Here is a 27,363-nt window from a genome sequence, read left to right on the forward strand (position 1 = left end):
TCTATGTCTCCTGGGCAAAGGGAGAGGTTTGCAAAATAAATAGAAAAAAGATTAGCTATTATTACTACCAGGTTATGTTCAAAGTCTCTCATCCATAATTCACAGGAGATTAACCACAACGTAAAAATATTTTGCAGTGACATACTTCACCACTTCATGCTGTTTCTGATTTTGTCCAGATGGACTTCATACTCATAAATTACTGTTACAGCACAGGTTTACCTCCATACCCTCTCATGAATGCAAGTAATGAGTGGGTGAAAAATCAGATATGGTCATACGAGGCCAATCCCAAACTCTGGGACAAAGTCAAAGCCACTGACCTTTAATTCCCCCTTCTTCTCTAATATCCTGCTATCCTTCTTCAAGGTGATCCGTTTCTCTCGGAGGCATCAGGGGAAAGGTTTAAAGTGTTTTGGAATGCCCCAGAGTCTCCCAGTGGGGGCCTTCCAAACATTCCACGGGTAGTTTTTCTCTCCGTCTGCTTTGTTTCCAGTGGGTTTGAACAGTCTTTTTTTGTTCGCTCGCTGTTCTAAACAGGCTGAAGTCTACACATGTGCACTCTGAGGACAGTCTGATGTCCTTTTTTTGTATCTCAGAGGAACTGCCATTATGTGGCATGCATGTCTATCTATGTTATCTAAACTTTATCTACCTAAGCTTGTCAAAATAATGGAAGTGATGACAATGCACTAAATCGTTATTTCAATCAGAGAGTCATTGCTTAAGATCTCCCTGGTTCCCTTTAAGTCTTTTAGTTTAACAGTGGTTTGAAGAGTAGTTTTCAACCGGTGGACTGTGAAACAATATTGGGAGAGCAGGGATACTGTGCTAAATTCAACTAACTGTATAAGTGTAAGCAGTTGGGACACTAAAACAAAGGGGCTTAAAGTCCCCATGAAATCAAGTTTAAGTTTTTTTGGCTTTTAGTATGAATATGTTAGCCTCACTATTATCTATAAGGTAGTGTGCGCCACAAAACAATGACAAAATTCACGTTCAAGTGTTGAAAACTTACAGTCCCTCAATTCTGCCAGTATGGATCAATTATTTTGATGGCATCACGCTTTTCATCAGATTTTCTGTCCAATCAAATGCCCCCTATATTATAAATAGACGCTGACGTTGACGGCTGTCATTTGTTCACACAGTTACTATTTTCTACATGGTGAATGGGACATAGTGCACTATTTAGGTGATAGGGAATGATTCAGACAGTATAAATATGCTGTCACTGAACCGCCGCAGCGCGCACACAGCGGATCATACGCGCGAGTCGGCGCAGGCCAGAAAACGTATCGGACACATTGAATTCTGCACAGAATGCTATATTTTAAAGCAATATGGAGGAGATTATGATAGAGCCCGACCGATATATCGGCAGGCCGATATTATTGGCCGATATTAGGCATTTTCCAAACTATCGGTATCGGCATTTATAATGGCCGATAAATGAATATAAAAAATAAAATTAAAAAAATTATTTATTACAAAAAACGGACGAAACAGCCTTCAACCATGTCATGAGTGTTGGCGTTGTATATTTTGTCAACCAGAATATTACATGCGCTTCATGAGGCACACGCGTTTCATGAGGCGCGCGCGCGGTCTCTTGCTCTCTCTCTCTCTCTCCCTCTCTGCCGTGCACGCGCTACGCGGTTTGGGGCGCGCTCGCTCTAGATTCCGGAGATTTTAACTAATTCGCGGGCATCAGTGAGCCGATATCAATATGCGGGAGACTCCCGGAACTTCCAGGAGGCTATTTTTTTGGTGCCCCCTCAGCTCGATCTTGGTGCCCGCACAGTGCGTGATGCGCGTGGTGGGAGCGGCGGCACTGGTTAAGTGAGTTCATGGTGAGTTGGTCATGAGACATACATCGCTTGAATAACAATTAAAAGAACATCCCCATCAGTTCTCTTAACTCAAATAAGCATGACAACATTTGTGACTATCATGTCCAGTTTTGCTGCTGTTAAATAAGCCGAGAGTGAAGCGGAATTAGCTAGTAACGTTACGTTGTTACAGTGTAGTTGACTGACTGTCCTTTTAACTTTTGACAATGTGACTGAAGTATTTCTTTAATAGCGTGACAGTTATAGCAATGAGACGTATCATCTCTCCTTGGCCTGTTATATTGAAAATGTATGTTTTACAATTTGCAGTATATATTGAGAACATTCTACATTGTTTTAATGTAGCTATATACATTTAACTTATTTTAATTTAATTTTCAATTCATTGACATGGTTTTGTGGAATATTGAATTTGTTTAGTATTATAATTTATTTACAGACACATACTGTTAAAACCAGCTTCAACTGGAAGTAAAAGTGTTAAATGTTTAAAACCAGACTGTTTTTTGATCGTTAAAAAATATATACTTTTGATGTGCAATTGTTTAGTCATTGAGACTGTAATCTAAGGCTTTTTTTAAACATTCTACACCTTCTAGAAAATGGTTTATACAGCCCACATAGAACAGTGTGTTATATGTTATACATAGAACAGACAGATATTTGGCTATTGAATGTTGTGTAAGTGCAGTTTATAGGAAATGGGTCTAATATCCAGTTTATTTTCAAAATCAAAATATCGGCTTATAAATCGGCTCTTTTCGAGTTAATATCGGCATCGGCCCCCAAAAATCCATATCAGTCGGGCTCTAGATTATGAGGAGAAACGGTTAGGAAACTGCAGCTTTACCGAGCTCAGCGGCTCTGGCTGAGCTGTGATATAAACAAAACGCTATTGGCTATTTTAAAAAAGGGAGGAGCTGCTTGATATGTCCCGTCCTGTCTTCCTGTTTCAGTGGAAATTATGTAGGCACTTCGGTAAACCTTTAACTTAGTTTTTTTCATGGATTGGCCCTTTTGGGGTTCAAACTAGCAATAAGCAACCAGCTTATCTTTAACCAACATACCCCTTATGTAGTTATGTAAACCCTTAATAAGCTTGATCAGACCGAAGTAAAATAACAACCTTCCTTGATGGCACTGACCCCAGATATTTAGGATGTCCAGACCTGGGAGGAGCTATGGGTCAAAATGCACTTGAATCATTATTGCCAACAGTTAATGTTAAAAAACTGTGCATGTCATCACTGAACAAATTAATTTAGGATGTGGTCGTGACCTGTTACAAGAAGTCTAAATTTGTAACCTTCATTTGGCTGGTGAAAATGATCTAACTTCCTCCTTTTTTTGGATTGATTGACAGAATTATTAACACCAATAATTTTTTTTACTATATTGTAGCAGTCGAATATTATGGTCTTTCACACCTGCCTCATTTAGTTCGGTTGAATCGCACTAGAGTTCGTTGTCCTCCTTGGTACGGTTCGTTTGGGCAGGTGTGAATGCAGCACTCGCACTCGAGGTGGTCTCGGTACGCTTTCAAACAAACTCTGGAGCGGTTTGTTCGTGGTGAGAACGTGATCCGACCTCGAACAGACCAAGCTGCCAAAGAACTGCGCATTTTTGGACTAAACCAGCTGCCGTAGTCAGCTGCACTGTGCATTGTGTCACTGTTTAGCAACATTACTCCTGAAGTGACTTGCCTACTTGTCTCCTGAAGTGACTTGCCTTCGCCACGTGCAGTGCATTAAAACATTATTTTTTTATTTTTAAAGCGCCGTGCTTTCTGACGGCTTTTCCTCCTCTTTGTTTACTTCAGGGAGTTCTGTTGGAATTTTCCCGCACGTTAATTCTGACCAATCGAAGTGCAGTTATGGAAATACTTTCAAGACATTTCTGGCCAACGAGTGATGTGGATGTTGTCACGTGACTGCATTTTGGTTCATTTCATCAACTCATCAACTGATTCGGATCAGATAAATCAATGTGGTGTGAATGCGAACCAAAACGCCTGAAAAATGCTACAAAGTATAATTTTTCACCCTTGGTCCGGACCAAATGAACCGAACTACAGATGTGAAAGCACCCTCAATCTCAAACTAAATTTAAGTAGACATCTAAAAACATCTCATGGCAATTCATAACTATTTTACATTTTGGCAAATTCGTGGCTAATTTGTATGATCTCATGCGTATACATTTCTGTAGGATCTGCTTACGCCCCAATGACAGACACATTGTTAAACTGCTAATGAAATTTGATGTTGCATAGCTTATTACTATATTATAAGCATCATACTGAATATACGATTATTTAAGATTTTCTCTAAATTATTTATTGTAATTAATGTGTACAGTTCATTTGTTGACTGCATCCAAGATTCAGCTAATAAAAACAAAAACAAAGTAGGTTTAATTAGAACCTAGATTAGCTGTAGCCTATATAACAGTGAACAATTGAAAGGCGTTTTAAGCATGTTTAATTACAATTCAAAATCAATTCTGGTGTTGATAAAACCTACATACGATTTAATGAGTCAAACCACTGACACCTGCTCGGAAATGTCAGAATGAGACGGGTTCTTGGTTCCATGATTCGGAGAAACGCTCGGACCGATTCAGTCTGATTTGCGAACAAATTGTTCTGACCGGTTTTGTGAACCGGCTCATTTAAAAGATCCGACTCAAATGAACAGATCCATTATGAATTAGACTTCGCTACTTCAGCAATACTCACCTGATCTTGAGATGTTCTGGAAGTATAATATGAGAATGAAAAACGACCCGACGCATGTCGCCAGAAACATCCGACCCACTTTGGGCTTTATCATTCTGAAAGCCTACTCCTCTAAAGGACGATGCCCGACTCTCGCCCGGCGACAGAGGTCCGCGAAGGGCTGAAGAACAATCCTAAAAGCGTCTGTCCAGCGGGTTCCTCATTTTAGAGAGAAACAACATATTTGCAGTCCAAATACAACTCCGTGAAAACTAATTCTGATACACGTTTCATCCGAAGCAGCCCGCTTGTCTACAGAAGAACAAACCGCTTTACTATAGTTGGGTGTTACACGAACGACCATTCACCTAACAAACTTTACAGGTCCAACTCTGTTTCATCGAGCCGTCGCTTCCCACGCGGTCCCGTCAACTACGCAATAATTCCATTGAACAAGTACATGTCTTCTGTACGTCACATGTTGCTGTTGTCAGTTGAATTCAACTTCCCCTAAACATGGAGGGCATTGTATCAAACTTTCGGGCATGACGTCACGCCCACCAGCATCTAGCGGAGTGCCTAGGGGCCCCTGGATGTGACGCAACGACTGGAACCCCTCTGAAGTGTGAACGTAAAACTCGAGCGTTTTGTTACGTTGCTGGACGAAACCAAAAAAAAAGAAGAAGAAGAAAAAGAAGCAAACCAGTCTTTTCAGAGTTCCACTTTCACAGATAAATTCACTTCATATTTCACTTTCATGACTTAAAAAGAAGAAATGTCTAATCTATCTTTTTTTCTTTTCTTTTTTTAAATCTCAGAACTTTCGATGTGATAATCAGGCACTTTTATACAAGTGTCTAGTTCTAAAATACCATACATTATGTGTCAAAAGTGATTTTTGTACAAATAATGTATGTTTAGTGACATCTGGTGGAAAATACAGGAACATTCTGGCTTCACTCTTATCTCTAATAACGTTTAAGCAGTTTGCAACAGACCGGGTCTTCAAACTTCAAGAACTCCTTCATTGATAAACAGACAGAAGCTGTTACACACTGCATGAAATTGAGTGTTGCATTTCAAACCTGTTGATGCATTTACATCACATATATTTACATTGCGATGGCATTTAATAATACTTATTGATATAAGCCATACTGTACTTGTAAATGGTAAATGGTAAATGGACTGCATTTATATAGCGCTTTCACAGACCCAATGGCCACCAAAGCGCTTTACAATATTGCCTCACATTCACCCATTCTCTCACTCATTCATACACCGACGGCGGTGTCAGCCATGCAAGGCGATCCAGCTCGTCGGGAGCAGCTGGGGTTAGGTGTCTTGCTCAAGGACACCTCGACACTTGGTCAGGTGGAACCGGGGATTGAACCACCAACCTTCAGGTTTGTAGACAATCTACATGAACCACTGAGCCACTGCCGCCATAAATGAAAGTTTTCTTAAGGTTGTGGTGGATTGGCCAAGCACAGCCTAAGCACGGCTTTACTGAAAACCCTACAGTCAGCATAAACCTGTTTCTAAGGTATCACTGATGTCTAGCTTCACCTTCTGTTCAGCACAAAGAAAAGCAGGACTGCATATAATATCCTGTTTATTTACAGTGAATGCAGAAATGCCGGTTTTAAAGGTTGCTTAAATAATCTCCCCATGTGAAGAGCTTTAAGAAAGCCCTATTGGAACAAGTCATGTTGATCCCGGTAAGAGTTAAAGTCTGTAACGACTGGTCGGATGTCTGGTTCATGTTAATTCAGAGGCAAAATGACCCAGGAAATACTGTTCCACTATTTGTATACATGTTATATTTAGTAGCAAGTAAAGACTTATATTCTCATATTATAAAGTCATTTATCTTACTAACCAAATTTAAGGACAACAATGTGTACTGGCCGAAACGGATTTTCACTCCAAGAAAAAAAAAAGATGGACAGTGAGTGACTTTTTGAGGATGTACGGTACTGTAATTTGAGAGGATGGTGGAGTTAAAAATTTCCATATTATTCTTTATAATTATTCTATTTATAGTAGCAAGTATTACAATGTATTACAATGCCTCATTCATTGATTCATGCATTCATTTATTCAATGAGTTTCAGTGACAGATTGAAAAATGGTATAATGTATACGACACCACACACACACACACACACACACACACACACACACACACACACACACACACACACACACACACACACACACACACACACACACACACACACACACACACACACACACACACACACACACACACACACACACACACACACACAGTTTTATAAAACATGTTTGGGAAAATATATATTTAATGTAAAAATGCTGCATTTTTCATAACAATAAATATAAAATGAAAACTTATTTCAAGTTCACTTTTTTTACTTCAGCAATAATCTGCCAAGGATTGTCTGTAAAAAGAGACTGTAATCCAAAGCATTCAAGATTTATAACAGTTTATGTAAATTTGATTTTTTTTTCTTTGGTCTACACTACTGGATTATAACTACTGCATAACTAATGTATAATTTTGTAACGTAAAATCCCCTATAAATACACGATATTAAATAAAATACATTATCAAACAAAAATATAGTACAATAAATTCATTCAAATATTTTTTTTAATCAGTCATTTTTGACCAACTCATGAACAGGTCAGCTATTCAGATGGTCATTGACTAATGCATCAGTATGTGTGCTACATTATGGAAGCTTATGGGTAGCACATTTCAATTTGAAATGTAATATGCAAAATGACAATGCAACATGTAAAATGGCAATGCATTTCTGTATTTAAATTTAAATTCTCCCATCATTTGTGCAACATTTGGTGCAAAATAAAAAGTCAATTATATAATTTACATTTGCCATTTCATACACTAGTTTTAATATGTAAATTGAATAAATATGTGCAAAATGTGCATCTAATGTTGTTTGCTTGGCCACAGAGGTGTACTGAATGCACACGTAGAAAATTCACGGTCAAGATGATACATTAATATTGGTTAGATACAGAGGAACAACAGTCATCCCATAGGTGGGTTTAATGGTAGAGTAAATCATGTTCGTCCTCCCTTTATCACCCCAAAGCAGAACCTTAGATATCAATCAGTGTCTGAAAGCGAGAAACAACGAGGTGTGTGTGTGTGTGTGTGTGTGTGTGTGTTAAAGTTCACATGATTCAGTAACTGCTATTTAAACACTTCATAAGGGTGTTTGAAGTGAAATATGTTTGATATGTAGCCTGGTGGTATCGTTCCTGTCAGAAAGGTCAGTACTTTGAGTGATCCAGGGCTGTATAGCTTCTGTTGCTCTGAAGTTATGCGCCAAATATGGTCATGAGGATGTTTGTGTGGGTACGCTTTTTCTCACTTAGATTTACACTTAGTCAGTGATATATATTTATGCATTTGGAAACTTGGTCAAGGTATTTATGCAAACTACAGCTCAAGTTTTACTTCCTACGAGAAAAATAAAATGCAAAGAAAAACAAAATGAGTAACTTTTTGTTGGCACTCTCCTGTTTATGCACGTGTTCATAATTTAGTTGTATGACAGCCTGGTGAGAATTTGGCATCATGTCTCATTGTGTTATCACAAATAAAACAATTCTCTCCAAGCTCAACTACGTACTGTAATATGACTACAAAATCTTGATCTCATTTTTAATAATATTTAAATAAAGGGTGAAGATGAAAAAATGACTTTGTGTACTTTTAAAGCTAAACACATCAATGAAACGAATAATCAATTGAAATGTTTACATTTTTAGGATGTTTAAAAAAAGTGACATCTTTGAAGATATCACAGAGCAAATAATCAATCCAAACACCCATTGACATTTAGAAATATAGCTCTTTAATGTTCTGTTTTCTCTGGGCTTTGCCGTGCTTGTTTTGGCAGCGGCCTCGCGGTCTCTGTGAGTCAGCATGAGCGAGATCAGCCAGAGCTCCTCTCTAAAAGACCTTGATCTGAACCCTTTTTATTCAGGAAGTGCATCGCTTCACAAGGGCAATGAAACCAGAGCCATTTCATGACCTCCTGACCTCTGTCCGAAGGTTATGAAAGTCTGTCATATCTCCTTTTTTTTGGGTCCGTTTATTAAAAGCAGCAGGACGGGTCAATGACTTCACAGTTCACTTTTCTGATCGGATCAAAAGATAACAGAGCAATTTTTGATATAATATTCCAACGCTATCTCATGACCAATTGGTAAATTTGGTAAATCTGATAAAGTAATTTATCTTTCAAACTCAATGTATAATAATAATTTCACTCTAAAAAACATGCTTTGAACTGACGGATATGGAGATGGACAGGTCAGACAGTAAGTTAAAGAGCTGTTTGGGGATGTACACTCTTAGAAAAAGTTGAATGAGGCTCTATAGAATTCTTGAGGTTTTTTAGTCAATTGTGAAGAACACGATATGCCAAAAAGGCATAAGGAGAAACATTAGCATGATACTTTCATCTTTAACAGGTTTTTTTTTTTTGTGATAAAGTATCTTTATGAGCTGCTTAATTAATACAATTTTATTTAACTTAAAAATTAATTAAAACAAAAATGTATGAATTAATTAAAACTATATCCCTAAAATGATATGTTGGGAGCCCCTAAAATATGAAGCGCCTGACAGAACTAAACGTAGCTATAATCTTAAGAGTGTTCTGTAATCTCAGAAGAAGATTGTGTAAAATATTACATTTTCAATGCTATTCTACAACTAAATATGTATAAAATATGTGTAATCTGTGATGCAAACAGCAGCTCCTTCCCTCAGAACTTTCTCATCTAATAAAGGTAAAATACATCTTATAAAACGGATAGTTGACTTTCTCTTATGTTCATGTTCAATAAAACAAAATCATTTTCAGTCCAGTGAATCCTTTATTCCTACCTCATGTCAATTTTTTTTTTGAGGATTTTAATATTTAATATAAGTTGAGAAAGATTGCATGTTTAAGCTGTACAGTACCGTTCAAAGGTTTTGGGTCTTAAATATTTGTCATGTGTTTGAAAGAAGGTTGTCTTTTATAAAAAATAAATAAATAAAAAATAGCCATATTATAATTCAATTTAAAATAACTGATTTCTATTCCAATATATTTAAAATTTAATTTATTCCTGTGATGTCAAAGGTGAATTTTCAGCATCATATTACTCCAGTCTTCAGTGTCACATGATCCTTCAGAAATCATACTGTCAATTTCGACTGAATTTAATCCATGCTATATAAAAATATTAATTTCTTTAAAAACAATCTGACCATAAATATTTGATTGGTATATGTTTCCTATTTGATACGCTAAGCAAACTTTATTTGATTTTACATATGCTTTTTTTTTCAAGCCCTGGTCCACTTTGTGAGAGGACACCCGAGAGCTCTGACACAGTTCCAACACTGATGTGAACTTTAATTAAGTTCTGTTAATCACAGTGGCACTGGACTGTGAAAACAAACCTCAGTGTTGGCCTCTCAGCCTCACTGCTCCTGCTTTAAACATCGTTCTCGATTCAGAACCTGAAACCTTCCACTCTTTACTTTATATGCATCCCATTCCTCAGATGCATTAGGAAACCGTCTCCTCCTATGAGAGAAGGTGACAGACTGGTCAGGCGTGAAGAGATGCGAGGTGTCAGATAGTTCAGAGGAAGAGGAGACACCAGGCTGAGCAGAGACTGATAGGTGAGAGATGATATATGAGAGATTTTCTGATCATCAGAACTGCACTGCAGTTCTTAAAAGCAATCAATAATGATATAAGGTTTTCAAAAGGTATTATATCATCTCCTAGTCTTTGACTTTTTTTTTTTATGTGCGGCTCAGGGATTTGTACACACACATTGAAATGTCCAAAATAGTCAGACTTTTTACAAGGTTCATGTTCACCGGTTGATAGTGTCTATAATCTTGTACATCTGGAATAAATGTCACAAGCAGGATCAATAATTTGTATGATCGTTTTAGCACCGGATAAACTTCAACATTCTACGGTCATAAGGTCTGACCTGTTAGAGTGAGCTGTAAATATGAGGGCTTGACCAGGAGAGGAGAGGGAAAGAAAATAAGTGCAGGCCAAGTCAGTGGAGTTCTGCACTACACCACTCAGCCAGCAGGGGGCACTACAAACATGCTCTAGTCTAGTCCACAGTTTGACCAGGGGTATGAGAGGAGGAACTCAATTATTATGATGATATGAGAGAATTCAAGACATTTTCTACTATTTTTGTATTTTTTTTTAAACGTTGAGATCACTGTTATATTTAGATTGAACATCCGAAGTGTATAAAATAGCCATACCTCATTGAAGAGCTCTTCAGAAATATAAACTCGGACTCGGGTGAGCGTGTTTTTACTCACAGCCCTCGGCCGGACACTGGTGTTCTGATGGAACAATCAATGGAACCATTAAACACATTGAAAACGCATGACATTTTGTTCCGTTCATGGTTCATGTGCATTCTTCCGTAGATTAATAACTTAGGCTGTTAACTTAGTTCCCTGAAAACAGCACAACCACTCCTGAACAAATCCTTCTTTTCAATAAAAGTCTTATTTCTGCTATTGTAGGCTCAGTTTGTAAATGTAAGCAATTAATTTGGACAAGCACACACTGCACAGACATATACCTGCTCGGCCAGAGTCGGCTCGAAGTCGTGCATCTTCAGAAGCGGCCATCTTCAAAAAATGCTGTACACACCGCCACCGAAATGGGGAAATTTTAACACGTTAAGTAAGAGATAATGTACTTCCAGCCGGTTGTTATCTCAGAATAAACCCCCGACAGGGTGATGTGTTAAATACTTGTGAAATACGCATATTTTACGTGTTGTTAACGTGTTAAAATCAACGTGTTTTTTAACCATTTGGCCTTCCACGCGGCGACTATAAACCAAGCTTGAGCATGTTATTTTTAATGGACCAAAATCATACAGTGCAACCAGTAGGCCAATAGTCTGACTCCTGAATGAATCACTTTTTTGAGGCATTTCTGTAGTGGATCAAAAACACACAGCGCGACTAGTGTAGTCTGACTCCCGATTGAATCACTCTTTTGAGACGGTTATTTCATTGTTAACTCAATGAACGCATCCAACAGTTCAACTCCTGAACGAATTCATCTTATACCAGAAAGACTCGGGAGAATAAATACTGTAACTATTATACATTTATTACAGCCCAGCAAGCAATATTATGATATAAAGTTATTTGGCGTAGGCCCCGTCCGTAGCTCACAATCCGAGGGTCCGGACTCTGCATTTCCTGCCTGAAGACATGCACATGTGACAGCCGACCCCCTGTGAGGTATGGGAAGGGACCATCCTGGTGGTGGTGGCCTGGTGGTGGTGGGAAGGGGGTAGGGACCATCCTGGTGGTGGTGGTGGGGAGGACGGAGGGGAATGAAAGCGTCAGCATCTGCAAACTCAGACGTGTAAACACAGATATTTTATACCGCAAGTATTAGAAGACGATTGGATTGATGAGAAGGTAATAAGTGACGTAACAATTGAGTCTTCCTGGCAGAACCTATGCTAAAGCTTTCATTTCTTTTAAGTAGATCAAAAACATTACAGGCTAGTCAATATATAGGCCAATATAGGCCAGTCTGACTCCTGAACAAATAGCTCTTTTAAGATGATTCTTTTTAGACTCCCGAATGAATAACTCTCTTGAGCCGACTACTTTTTTACTCAAAGTTTTTTACTTGGAAAGTTGGGAACTATGTTCTTCATCTCCATCCCTAACACACAAACACACACAGATGTATCAAAGAGCCAAATAAAGCAAAGAAAATAATAATTCCATGAAGAATTTATTTATTATATTTCACATCAAAACGAGTTCATGAAAACATACCACTCCTTGATGTGAATTTCAACCAGATGTTACTTTTTAATCAAGATGTTACATTTTTTAGATATCATATTCCATATCCCTGTATCGCCTGCAGTGGGCAACACATCAAAGGCGTCTTGATCTTCTCCTCTGTCCTCTGCTGCCATAGAGAAACCGAAGAGATGTAAGAACTCTGATAGGACCAAAACCAGCAGGTCATCCCAAAGACACATGAAACATCCTCAAACCAGACCATGCAGTGAGGTCTGTTCAATCACGGCCGCGTTAAAGCTGTCTTATAAGGTGGAGTTAGAGAGAACGCTTCCTAACTTGCTTTGTTCCAAAACATTATTTTATGATACAAATCACATGATCAGCCTAACAATATGAGTGAAAAGTTTGGTAACACTTTATTTTACGGTGCTCGTGATACAGAGTAATTACTTAATTAAGCACTTAGTAGTAGACGTTGTAATAAAATGTAACAAAATGTAATTAACATGTAACTAAGTTATGGAACAGCCTGTACTTACAGATTGTAATTATGCACATGTGGTTTATAGATACACATGAAATACACTTACGCACATTCTTGATACACTTGATTTTACGTAGCTTATCCCTGTGTAATATTCTGTAATTTTAATGTAATTAGGAAACTACTGCATGTATTTAAGCTGTGAACTAGTGAGTTAAATCAAACTAAGGTGCATATGGATAAGGTAAGTACATACAAATGAAGTACATTTAAGAACAATCTTGATACACTTTATTTTACGTAGCTTATACCTGTGTAATACTCTGTAATTTTAATGTAGGCTAATTAAGAAGCTACTGCGTGTATTTTAAGCTGTGAACTATTGGGTTAATTAAGATGGATAAGGTATGTAGATACACATGAAGTGCACTTACAATCTTGATACACTTTATTTTATGTTACATACGTGTAATGCTACCATGTGTAACTTCAGCCTTTTCCCGACCTTAGTAGCCTAACATATTTCAGTATACTTGTATACTTGTTGTTACATTGTGTAGTACTAAGTACTTTCTTATATAATTACACTGCACAAAGTCTGTAACACGTATGTACCCGAACTCGGGTTGTTACCCATGTGGGTAACAGTAGCTGTCTATTACATGTGCATAATTACAATCTGTAAGTACAGGCTCTTCCATAACTTAGTTACATCTTAATTACATTTTGTTACATGTTATTACAACGTCCACTACTAAGTAATTAATGAATTAATTAAAATAAAATGTTACAAGTTTTAATTTGTTATGTCTTTTGCTTTACTGTGCTTCAGTGAAAGCAAGAACATCTGACCGTCTGTACAAAGTTTTTATGATTAATGTCACTAATGTACCTATAAAGCCAAGATTAGGGATCTACTGTAGGCCTAATAATGCTGACATAAGTTAAAAAAAAATATATATATATAATAATAATAATATAACACCAACTAGTAAACTAAAATTTAAACTGGCAAGTGTTAATGTACTACATTTTCTACCATTATCTGAAAACTTACCTAATCCTACAGCAATATAAAAATAGCAAATGTTTGTCAGGAATGTCCTTTTAAAGTCTCTCAAACAGAAGATGAAAGTGTGACTCTTTCAGAGGTGCTTCTAGCTGTTCTTCTGTTCTCTGCTGGGTGTCTCTCACATCAGCACAGCCTCTCTTCTGAAACTCAGCCCGACAGAAGAAAACCTGCATGGTTTATTGTATCAAGTCTGCAATTCTGTATTGAAGTGTTAAAGTATTTAGACCGGTAGAAAAAATAAAAGCACTTTGGCAAGGAATAACACAGATCAAAGTCAACTTTATTTATTTGATATATTTCTCTCCCCCAAAAGGAGATGATACCAGATACTGACTGGTTTTAGAGTGGTCTTTTATTGTTGGCCAGCCTAAGGCACACCTGTGAAATAATCATGCTGTCTAATCTGCATCTTGATATGCCACACCTGTGAGGTGGATGGATTATTTATGTTTATAATTTTGTTCAGTGTATATATGATTGTGTTGTTTCCAGCAACAACAACTACTCTTTTAGCCAAGAGCACACATCTTACAAATACGTGTTAGTCCTTTTCTGTGCTATTCTATTCTTATGTTTACGGTATCATACGGTATCATCAAACGGGTCAGGTTTTGCCTGAAAGTGAAAAGTGAAAGTGACATGTGAAGGCTGTGGTAACCCATACTCAGAATTTGTCCTCTGCATTTAACCCATCCAAGTTAGTGCACACACATTAGGAGTATGAGTAGTACACAGACACACACAGACACACACACAGACATTTTTGGGGGAGCGATTGGGGGTTAGTTGCCTTGCACCTCAGTCATCTACCAGTAATGAGAATCAAATCGAACCTGCAACCTTTAGGTTACAAGTACGACTCTCTAACCATTAGGCCATTACTACCCCGTAAAAAGAGAGGATATAAACATATTTTCAGAGCGGTGCTTGTCTATGCAAAACTCCCCACCATAATGTTGAGGGTGTTGCTCTGTGGTTATGCAGGTTTTTTTTTTAATCAAGTTGATGTTAGGCTACTATTGGTGTTATGATGTAGTTGCTTTCTGACCTAAGTTAAAAGAGCCCAACCCCAAGTCTCTATGATAATACAGCTGACGTAAGTTTTTCAGTGTAAGTCGATGGGATTTTTCAGAGAGAGATTACCTTAGTCACACTAATCAGCAGGACTGTCACACACTGGTGGCCGCTAGTCGCACCTGAAGAGTCTTGCGAGTGAATTCTGGTATCAGACGCAGATAGTTACACACCCAGAGAGCCAGAGATAAAGACTGAGAGACGGTAAGATGAAGGATCGGGTCGATCACAGGCTTGTGACGTAAAAAGCACGACCAGACTGGCAAGCTTTAACCTCCCATCAAGAAGATCATATAGTCTTGATCTTGTATGAACTCAATAGGGAACATCATAGCATGAGGAGTTAATCTGGACATCATGACCATGATGTAATGAGTAGCATTTGCTTTGACCATCAGGACCCACAAGAATTTAGAGAAACAGACTTTATGAATCACAAAACTAAACTCCAGACCAAGTTTAGAGTTCAAAATAATTATTCGATCATCAAAAATGCATTTAGAGAGTGACATTTTAACTTATTATTTTTATCACTTCCCTTTGATTCCATCATCTACTGTATCTATGTGATAGATCGAAAACAAACAGGTTTGAGATCCCATTGACCAGATCAGTTACACAAGATAGTCTGATGTTGAGCTACTGAGAAAAGTCCACTGTACAGCTTTAATTACAGTTACAAAACACTGTATTTTGTTGTGTGAACAACAGCATATTTCTAAAGACTTCTTCAGCCAATACATGCTGATACACATCCGTTTAACATAGATGTTGTAACTAAATGGTCCATTAGAGGGCAGTAGTGCACCATGCATCAAGACTGAAGAGTCTTAATCATATGCCAAAGCCTCAACCCGTTGATTATTTCCTTCAGGGAGAGGTTAACTGTTCTGACAAACTGTATTAAAACCATATGAATGCAAAGACCAAACACTCTTGTTTTTCACATTGCAGCAGTAGCCTGAAATGTACACAGAACTAAAGCACAACATGTCGAATGCAAGTTTAAAATGCCAGAGTCTAATAAATGTGCCTTTCGCAAAGCTGATCAATATTCTGATGTTGTAAGCAAGCCTGAGTAGCGCAGAAAGGACCAAATTGCCCCATGCTGAGCGAAAATGTTGAGTGTTTCGTGTCATTCAAACTTGAGCGTCGCTCCTCTTATCGTGATTGGTTTGTCAGATCATCATTTGATGGAGGATAAACACACACTTGCATACTTTGGAAATCATTGAGGTTTTTAATTCCCAAACCACCTCTCATCTTATAAGGAGAGATGCCCAGAGTGCCCTTACTTACCATCTTTTCATTGGCAAATTACCACACTTTTCAGTCAAACACGGTTCTCAGCAGCTGTATCTGAATTGGTCAGACGTCTACCGAGAACTGCAAAATGGTGGATGTCAAACCCGAAGAGAAGACTTCAACATGAAAAATTGCAGGGCGGTGTATAATTGAACACATGCATGGCACATCAGAGCAGGTCAAAGATTTTCTAAATCGCTCCTACGCCAAGGTGGTTACGGAGGATTACAGTCAGCGGCTGATAGGCCTACAGAAAGTGAAGGGACCTTGTGTGGTTCTCGAGAGCTTTGCTGTTTGAGCGACGGTGCATTACATTATTTATTTACATCCTTATTCTATAATAAAACAAACCCTGACTGAATGTGCTAAGGCCATTTGAAATTCCTCTTTTCCCCCTTCTGTGAATTATCATAAGAAGATTAGGAAAGTTCCATGATGACAGAGCAGAAGTCTATCAAACGCCTTTGATCTGCGGCTCCAGTCCCAGGTACTGCACAAAGCTTTTGACAGGGATTTGCTTTGGGCTGACTCTTTTTCAAATGATAATTACTGTTTTGTTGCTGCGCTCGCACTGAGAACACACCGACTTTAACAAGCCAAAGAAGCTTTAAAATCCACCCAAATAACCAAAGTGCATCTATGGATAGAGCTGATTATTTGCGCCCTTCATTCAGGCCTGTGATTGAAGGCTTTATTGGAGGGAACAGGACTCTCACTCAGATAACATCAACGGTATTTTCCTTTGGATCTGTGTTTCTTGTTTGTCTTCAAATGCTAATGAAGTCTTATCTTATATTTTTTATATTCTTATATTATTCCAAATCTGTAAATTTTCTCATCATGGAATACAACTCCACTCTTTTCCATACAACGGTAACAACGTTTTTGAAAGAGTCATTTAAGTGAATGAATCATTCTTGTTCGCTTCAGTGCACTGACTTATATTTCTGTGCTCAATGAAGTCCTTCTCTTTTTTCCCCCACATTGCATGAATAAACGAGATAACGATGAGGCATCTAATTCGTGAACAAACTGTGACATCTTGTCTGAGAACGGTTTGCTAAATGAGAATGGTATCTTGTTCATTGAGTTTGTTATCTCGTTCAAAGTATTTATTACTATAAGAATTACAAATATGTAAAATGATTGATGACTGTACACAAAACGAAGGATAATAAGACTCCATGATTCAATGATACAATGATTCACTCATAGATTCACTGGGAACAAACTTTTCTAGTGACCACATCTATGAAGCTCCAAAACAAAAAGCATCATACAAGCAGATCATATGCTGTCGTTGTCACCAAAAGCTATATGGTTCATGCATGTTGTGTTCCTCATGGGAGAACTAACAGCATAAATAATGAAAGAATTGTTGGTGTGAACTTTAACGCACAGGAAGAAATGAGAATCAATTAAGAATGTTTTTTTAATTCAAATTAGTATTTGCTTTGCTCAAATGATTCTCCAGCATCGAAGGCCATCAACAACACTAAAATCAAGCAATAGCAGCCTGAGTTTTGAAATCTGTGCAATTAAAACACAAATCTATACCCTTCACCTGTATATATGAGGAAAAGAGATGAGACATGAAAAATGTGCATGTCTGTATTATTTTTGTTACATGCCACAGATGACTAAGCAGAGAAATGGCAGCATTTTCAAATTAAAATTTAAGCACTAAAATTGCTTAATTGTGCGGTTATTTCACCGGCTTTATTAACATAAGCAATTCCTGGGACATAGCACTACTATAGCAGAAAATTGGCATTCTGGCCAGAGGGAATTAAAAAGCTCAGCTTGTAAACGGTAGACTGAGATTTCTAAGCTAGCGGAACTGACATTTTCAGTTTCTCACCAATTATGATCCCAGCCCTGTTCCTCCCTCGCCTCTTGAACACACTTTTAAACATTACAGATTACCATGCACATAGGGAGTGAATGCTTTAGCATGTGATACTGATACAAGTCTACTATGGACTGGCCTAAACACCCATTATTATTCATATCTGTGTAATACCATGCGTCACTGATTCTAGTGTATCCTGAAGAGGACACCTTGGACTATACTATATAGTGCACTATCATACACCCGGTGCAATGCAGCGGCAGGTGTGCCGCAAGTGTTTTTTTGCTAGTTTCAGCCTGACGCGGTTATCATTTTCACGTCTTGGGCAACGTTGTTTAAATAGCAAATGCATTTGCGCCCATTTGTGCGCCCATGCCGTGTTGGTCTGAAAATTAGGTATGTTCAGGCGCATTGTTGGCATGTTGCTATTTTGAGGCAACTGAAATAGACTTCTAAAGTCCATGTTTTGTTTTTTTTGTTTTTTAAAGGGCACATTAGTAATATGCTTCCATAGGTGGGTGCACATCACTCTGCTTATTGTACACACAGGGACGCGCAGCAGCACAGAAACATGCCAAATAATAAAAATAAAAGGAGTACATTGTAAAAATGTATTATTAGCTGATCCATTTCCCCGCTAGAGAAGACTTTCCGCTTGCAAGTTCCGCCATGTATATAGCAATCCGCCATGGCTCGAATGCAACTGGCGTTTGAAGGGAACGGGAGATGAGACTCTGATTTGATTACTGCACATTATGCCCAAAACACACCGATTACTCATCAAAGAAACACTTGAGTTTTACCGTTTTCGAATCCATTCAGCCGATCTCCGGGTCTGGCGGTAGCACTTTTAGCATAGCTTAGCATAGATCATTGAATCTGATTAGACCATTAGCATCTCTCTCAAAAAAATGGCCAAAGAATTTCGATATTTTTCTTATTTAAAACTTGACTCTTCTTGTAGTTACATAGTGTACTAAGACCGACGGAAAATGAAAAGTTGCTATTTTCTAGGCCAATATGACAAGGAACTACTCTCATTCCTGCGTAATAATCAATGAACTGTGCTGCCGTACCATGGGTGCAGCAGGCGCAATGATATTACAAACTTAGTGCCGGTCACGTTGGAAGTTTTCTAGCTTTTTTTGAAAGAGATGCTAATGGACTAATCAGATTCAATGATCTATGCTAAGCTATGCTAAAAGTACCTAAAAAAAAGTACCTATGCTAAAAGTAGTTGATTTACAAAAATCCTGCAATAAAACTACTTGTATATTAAAATCAGCAAAAAGAAAATACAACAAATGATTGCATGAAGAGAATGGGGATTGGAAATGTTTTGTCTTATTTAAAATGTCTTTGTTTTGATTTTTGGGGTGAGATATGCCTGGGATTATGGCGGGCTTTACTTATTAAGGCTTGAAATCAGCTCATGCCACATATTCTAGCATGAAAATGCATGCAATGAAGCATTGAAGCCTTTACACTTTTGATTCCAGCAACCAAAAAAAAAAAAAAAAAAAAAAAATCCTTTGCTTGTACTGTTGTAACATTCTCCCCATTTTTCTTGCTCATCTCCCTTCAGACGAGCTCATTCATCCACAGCGAACTAGTAAATAAAGCGTTTTTGAACGAGATCCATACACCATGTAATCTCGCTAAATAACTGCAAGACTCCCGCTGCTTTTTGTGGGGAATGAAAATGATTTGCGTGCTCTCAGACTAAATGCATCACGCAGATGCGGAAATGAAGATGGGACGGGCGAGTCTGGAGCCCGTTGAAATATCAGAATCGATTTTAAAACGCAGTGAGTTTGAAGACAGAAGCCATTCGCACCTGAAGAGCAAAGGAAGGGTGGCAGATATATATTTAAAGAGTGAAAATGACTTGTTTTTAATGCTTTAGGGAGGGTATATGGAAAAATTACAGCGTGGATCACATTGTCAAGTGAAGCTGACTTACTCTGTTCTGGCTATTATAAAAAACAAAAACAATGATAAAACAATAAAACAGACCCTGATTGCAGTACAGCTTTATGTACAAAGCACTTAACAAAGCACAGCTTAAACAAAGCACTGTCGGTTGAAAAACAGATATTGCTCTCTTACCTTACAGTGGCTAAAAGGGACCCGTTTCATACAGGGACTGCGTATGAGAGTCATTATTAAATACGAATGTTAAAAGGAGTGCAGAGTTGAAAAGAAGAATGCATGACTCAGTTTAGTACTTCAAGGAAAAGGAACTGGATGAATATTTGAATGCTACTGATCCCAATCTGAATTCTGACTTGTGATGCAGCCTGACACAATATTATAATGCATTACTTTTAAAAGTAACTGTCCTCAACACTGATCATGACCAATACAAAGTTCGCAATAGCTCAAAGAAAATCCTGTTTGTGCTTCTCGTTTCTAAAACTTTTTATTTCACAGTGCAACTGTCAGCAAAAAAAGAAAGACCTATTATTTCCGTGACAGGCTTTCTCTTCTTGACCCTTAAAGTCTTATTTAGCCTGCCGGCACCCACATTGGCCGCCGTTGGAACGTCTCAGGATGTAATCCCACCTCTTAATGCTTTAGTGCTTTTTTTGGCTATAAAGCCTGTAATTACGCTTCCTCCTGGATTTCCATACACAAACAGCCTGCCTATGATGGATTTGCATTCATTCATCTCAGCTTCAGTAGTCAGAATGATTGTTTTATGGTCATGTAAGGATCCCGACCCCCGTTTTCCCCAGATTAATCACTTTATTCTTTAATGAGTATGCAAACACACACAGGAATACTTGATCAGGTTGCAATTAGAACAACCGACCATGCAATGCTTCTCCGATTAAATCCCCGTTCACTTCTCCAATGTACGAGTGAAAAAGGATATCAGACCTAATTCGACCTGATTTTATTCATAAAGAATTGATCAGATCATGACAATTGAGTATATATATACAAATGATTATTCCTCAGTATTTTGTACTTATACATTTTAATGGTTCTGAACTTGAAATGTTTGAGTACACTAATTCATACATTTAACTTATAACTTTCATGTAATCTCAATGTGAACACTTTTATTAGTGTTAACTTAGCTAGCTTTAACAAGCTAGTTTGCTAACATACTATTTTGTTAATATGTTAACAATAGTAGGCTATGTTATATAGAAGCACTTGCTATACGAGTACAACAATATAAAGATTTTATTTGCTCTCAAATCAAGCTGCATGCACCACTCGTCACCACTATCCTTAAACCACCATTAACATAAATTATTCTAAATGAACATAACATTAATCACTACTAAATCCCCCACTTAAAATTAATCTTGCACAAAAAAACATTATATTACACTTAATTTTAGCATTCACTCTCCCTTTCGAGTGCCATCGGCAAAGCATGATTGGAAATAGACATCCCAGCCATTTCAGTTAAAATTAAGTTCGTCTAAATTAAAATAAATAATTTCATAAAACTCAAAACAATTAAACAGTTTACTTTACTTAAAATTTATCAGTTCTGTGAACTTGAAAGAAAAAGAAAGTGCAACATACTCATAAAAGTTAATTCGTCTGAACTAATTAGTTAAATTTAATTATTTTGAGCATTAGGGATTACAGTGAGCATAGCTTTCTCAAATAAAGATGCATTTACTTGAGAAGCAAAAAAAAACAATGTTTTAGTTTATGCTTAAAACAAGAAAAAGTATGTGCTTGGGCTCAGAAAAATTAACTTAATTCAAAGAGAAAACAAGATTATTTTTCTAACCCCATTGGTAGTTTCTTGTTTTAAGCATAAACTGACTAGTTTAGTTTTTTGTTGTTGTTGTTGTTGCATAAAACACTTAACATCTTAAGTAATTTTGCTTCTCAAGTAATAGTATCTTCATTTAAATGTTTAAATATTTGTACTGAAAAACAAGACAAACATGCTAAGAAAAATATTCTATCCATCCATCCATCCATCCATCCATCCATCCATCCATCCATCCATCCATCCATCCATCTATATATATATGCAATTGCGGTGCATTATAAAGGGACACAAAAATAATTATTCAATTGCCCAAAATAGAAAACGCATCATGATCGATGCATAAGCTCAAAATGTTGTTACATTTTTTATCATTCAACAAAAATGTATCAATTTTTAATGAGGGCGGCCGACACACCTCAATAAGAGTGGAATTTGTTTGGCTATTTTCATAATCAGACAGTGGTAAATATACAATTAATTATGCATGAATCTGATGCATAAATTACAGGAAGGAAGTACAATTTGGGAGAGGAAAATGTTAGTCACGGAAGCTATCAAAGGACAGTGTCAGAAAATCTTCGAAGTGTGCATAAGATGAGAAAATAAATGTTTATTCTCGGGTCAGTGGGAATGTTAATTAGAATGTGTTTTTTCCTTCGCTTTGAATATGCGTGCGTGTTCGGATACAGGAAGGGGGGGCCGAGTGAAATTGCTATCGTGTTTTGTCGTCTCCGAAGCATTGTAAATGACAGCTTGTCAGCTGAGAGGACGTTTTCAATGACAAGTGGCCCGCGCCAGGATACGGCAGCCTTTTACGCAGCAGTTTGCAACACAACCTTTGGAGAAAACCCTAAAATTCATTATTATTTGTCAAAGCGATACATGAGAGGACCAATGATGTTGTGTTTAATGAAACTCTGAACATTGCACCATACGTTGTTTATCTTCCACAAAAACACATCATCATAATCATAGATTATAGCTTCTATTAAGCTAAACCATGTGTTTCAAAGCAAAATAAATTGTTACACTTTAGACATTCAGTTGACTATAAGTAACGTTGAACTTCTTTTAGTTTTAAAGGCCATTACTGGGCACAGCATGCAGTGGATCAATCAGGACCTGAACTATCTGGTTTAGAACTTGCTTTTAACCAGTTATATGAGGCCAAGTAAAGAAAAACAGATGAGAAGAAAATAACAATGCCTGAAGCCTAAAGCAATCTCTCTCAAACGAAAGCTTTTATTTTACTAGATGGGCTAAACGTGCGGAATTGGGCCCTTTAATGAAGAGTCCTTGTTAAGATTCGCAACGGATAACCTGTAAACACCTCTATTCCAGACACAAACTGGCCGATAAGGGCACTTATTGCTGTTCTGGAACTGGAGTATTTCATGAGGCAGAGGAAGCCGAGAGCGAAGGAGAGAGGCCTAATAACCAGATCTTACCGGGGCTGCAGCTCTTAAATATTACTGACTGCAGGAGACTGCTGTGTGTTTGCAGAGCTCACTGGACTGAGACAGTCTTCAGCAGACAGTCGGCGCTCCAAACACCACCAGAATGATTCACTAGATAGGAAACCATGTCTCTGGGAGCGAATGAATGCATTTCCATAGGGCCTCTCTCTTGCCTGAACCTTCATTTGCTGCATCTATTGCGTCTGGGCTCTATGTGGATCTAGGTTGGCTAAATAAAAATACAATTGTGTTATAAAAACATGTTTATGTTTAATAATTAAATTGCCATTTATGTTGCACATTGTACAAAGCCTAAATAAATGATCCCATTTTAGGTAACACTTTATAATAACTTTATAATAGTTAAGCATTAGTAAATAGTTCATTCATAATTTATAAAGCATTAATATACATTAATAAGCAGTTTATAAATACAGCTAAAAATATATTATAAATCAAGAACTAAGCTTTTTTAGATGTATTTACAAACTAACACACATGCTTATAAATCAAGGATAAAGCATTTATAGCTGTATTTATAAATTGCTTATTAATGTCTATTAATGCTTTATAATATAAATGACAAATTAACTATTTACTAATGCTTAACTAATGATTCATAGCGTGCAGTTATTATAAAGTGTTACCAACTAGGGTAACATTTTATTATTATAATAATAAAATAAAAGAATGCATATGACAAAACTATATTATATATAAAATGTACACTGTATAATTATAATGGAAATAAAAAATTAACCATTACAACTACTACTACTACTACTACTACTAACAATAATAATTAAAATAATTAAATAATTAAAAAATGTTGCACATAATACAAAGCCTGAAGTAATTATTAAAATTTGATCTGGAAATTGTTTTATTATTTAAAAAAATGCATACAAATATTTGTGTGAGGAATAGACCACATTTTATGTTTATTCTAATGAAAATCGTCCCCTCTGTTGCCGCTCTCACATCTCATTCTCCTTGAACTTTTGAGTTGTAAAACACATTTCCTCTTTTGAATGTTTGAATGGCGTGTTTCAGGGCAAACCGGAGCATTCCATCAGTAGGGATAAAGGATGCTGCATCTGCACGCTGGGTGTTTTAAATACAGATATTACACACATGCACTCGCGTACACACACACAGACAGCACCAAAGGTTCTGGGTGCGAGATGTGGATTTAGAACCCGCCATCTGTTCTTTTGTGTTCTCTTTGTGAATGCATTAAAACCAGCATTAAAGGCTTATTAGGCTTCATTATCTTTAAGTGCCACCCATTGTGAAAACAGATGCGAATGTTTAAATAATGAGGAAACATTTTCAAAAATGTGAATTTCCTGTGCATACAAAAGAGTTTGATGAAGGCCGCGGCTGGTAGCTCTTAGTTCCTCTGTACCTATCCAAACATTGAAGTCAATAAAGAGAAAACCTACGAAGATCAAAACCTACGAAGATCAAGACGCAGCCAAGGTGAAAACTTAGAATCAAGATGAAAGCTCATCATCCATCCATCCATCCATCCATCCATCCATCCATCCATCCATCCATCCATCCATCCATCCATCCATCCATCCATCCATCCATCCATCCATCCATCCATCCATCCATCCATCCATCCATCCATCCATCCATCCATCCATCCATCCATCCATCCATCCATCCATCCATCCATCCATCCATCCATCCATCCATCCATCCATCCATCCATCCATCCATCCATCCATCCATCCATCCATCCATCCATCCATCCATCCATCCATCCATCCATCCATCCAAAATAGTTATATGCATTTCTTTGAATCTCAATTCATTTTAATTCTACTTCCCAAAATTCAAATTTGAATTGCAGTTTGAGTGCCAGTCAACAAATCTAGTTTATGTACCCTCATATTTAAACGCCTGAACAGTAAATAAAAGAAAACAGAATGCAGTACATTAAACACATGCTTTTCAATGCTGTTTTCAATTATCAGGGTGTGTTCTTATATAAAACTAGCTAACAAGCATATCTGTCAATTATTCCATTCTAATACACTGTGAGCAGTGCCCTTTATACCAGAGCCGCTGACCTTTTCTTTTATGTCCCACAATTCATCTCTCCACACTGTCCTGGAGCTTTTAGCCCGCATCACAACACTCTCCCTCAAATCCTGCAATCAATTGAACGAAAGCGCAAACCAATTAAACAATTCCACAAAGCACTCAAGGCTGACAGGGAGCTGCTTTCTGTTTGGAAAATGCCATTTCAGAAGAGAAACCCATGAATACATAATTTCACAAATGAATCAGAAAAGTGCTGCTTCCATCTCGTGAATTCGCTGCGGACGTGTTAGGCTAGTTTGTGGTGCGGTTACTGTTCAGGCATCCGGGTTTTCAGGCAGGGCTGTGGATCAAATCAAATAACTTACCCCTCTTTCTTAAACTTGTGAATAAGTAATGTTGTTCTTAAGTGTTATCACAATTCTAGGGTGTTGTGGGAAGTTATCAAGCAGAGCTGTGGAAAACACAAGCACTAATTAATGATGTTCTGAAGCAATGTAATGTAATTCAAATTAAATCTAAACTAAACTATAAACAAATAAATAAAACAAACAAATAAACAAACAAACAAACAAACAAACAAACAAACAAATAAAAGTAAAAGTGAAGCGAAAATAAATAAATAAATAAACAAACAAACAAACAAACAAATAAATAAATAAATAAATAAATAAATAAATAAATAAATAAATAAATAAAATAACATCATAACATAAAACAAAACAAAAAGTTTATCTGTGCAAAACTTCCCATCACAACTCCTGTTCTCCACAATTACTGTTTGTAAGATGAATTGAAATGACGTATCCCTCTTTCTTATAATGTTCTGAAGCATAGTAATAAAATTAAATAAATACTATATCTGTGCAAAAACTATGGAAAACACAAAGACAAGATCCAATAAACCGGTCACACTTTAGTTTAGGGTCCAATTCTCATTATTAACTAACTATTAACAATTAGTTAACTGTGACTTTTGCCTCAATTAACTCCTAATTACTGCTTATTAATAGTTAGTAGTTGTTAAGTTTAGGGTATTGGGAGTATTAAGGGATGTAGAATATGGTCTTGCAGAATAAGGCATTAATATGTGCTTTATAAATAATAAACAGCCAATATCCTAGTGATATGCATGCTAATAAGCAACTATAGTGAGAATTAGACCCTAAACTAAAGTGTTACCAATAAACTTACTTATCCCACTTTCGTACTCTAGTGAATAATTAATTTTGTTCTGAAGTGTTGTAACAAAAAAATGTCAATCTGTGCAAAACTTGCCATCACAAAGCTGCAGTGTTGTTGGTTGTTAGCTGAGAAGAAGATGAAGTGAAATATAGCCTACATATCATTTACGTATATACGTTGTTCTGAAGATTGCTGTGTCGCTTGCCAGTTGAAGTCAAACCAAACACCCCCTCAAGTCTCTACGATATTCTGGTCCCTTCCTCAACGTGTGCATGATTGACACGTCTACAGCGCAAACAATGCAAGACAAGTTATTACACCAAAGTTTAACACTTTAACAAGCATCTCTAATGATTCATTACAGAAATAATTGATCTTCTCTGAAATGAAACATTAATATAAAGATGAAGATATAATTAAATCCAAGTGTTAATTGTTCATGCTTTCATGCTGGGCATCGATTTAAGTTCCACTTTCATTCGAGAACATCCGTCACCACGTCTAACATTTGACTTTGATGTCTGTTTTTCCCCAGTTTCCAAAGTTTCAGGACAACATTAATTGATTTTGAAGGCAGGCACAAGAATCTAATTTGAGCGCTGGCAAAGACACAGTCAACGACGACAAACAGACAAGAAAAATACTAGAATTAATTACGCGCACACACACAAACACAGGACAGAAGCCGACTGATGAGACCATTATGAAAGATCCAA

General features: G+C 37.2%; 1 protein-coding gene across 3 annotated transcripts in view; it reads right to left on the bottom strand.

Moving 5' to 3' along the window:
- The window catches only part of LOC306985444 (carbohydrate sulfotransferase 11), a 96,519-nt gene that overhangs the window by 14,204 nt on the left and 54,952 nt on the right, over nucleotides 1-27,363 (bottom strand). The window contains exon 1 of one of the 3 annotated variants that reach the window (XM_079587697.1): nucleotides 4,591-5,122. The exons of the other annotated variants lie outside the window; for them this stretch is intronic. Within the exon in view, the coding sequence (XP_079443823.1) occupies nucleotides 4,591-4,684 (94 nt within the window). The 5' untranslated portion in view covers nucleotides 4,685-5,122. Of the gene's footprint in view, nucleotides 1-4,590; nucleotides 5,123-27,363 lie in introns of those variants that run through there. 3 annotated transcript variants of the gene reach the window in all.

This window comes from Phoxinus phoxinus (genome assembly GCF_949152265.1).
Source record: "Phoxinus phoxinus genome assembly, chromosome: 18".
In the NCBI taxonomy this organism is placed as follows: Eukaryota; Metazoa; Chordata; class Actinopteri; order Cypriniformes; family Leuciscidae; genus Phoxinus; species Phoxinus phoxinus.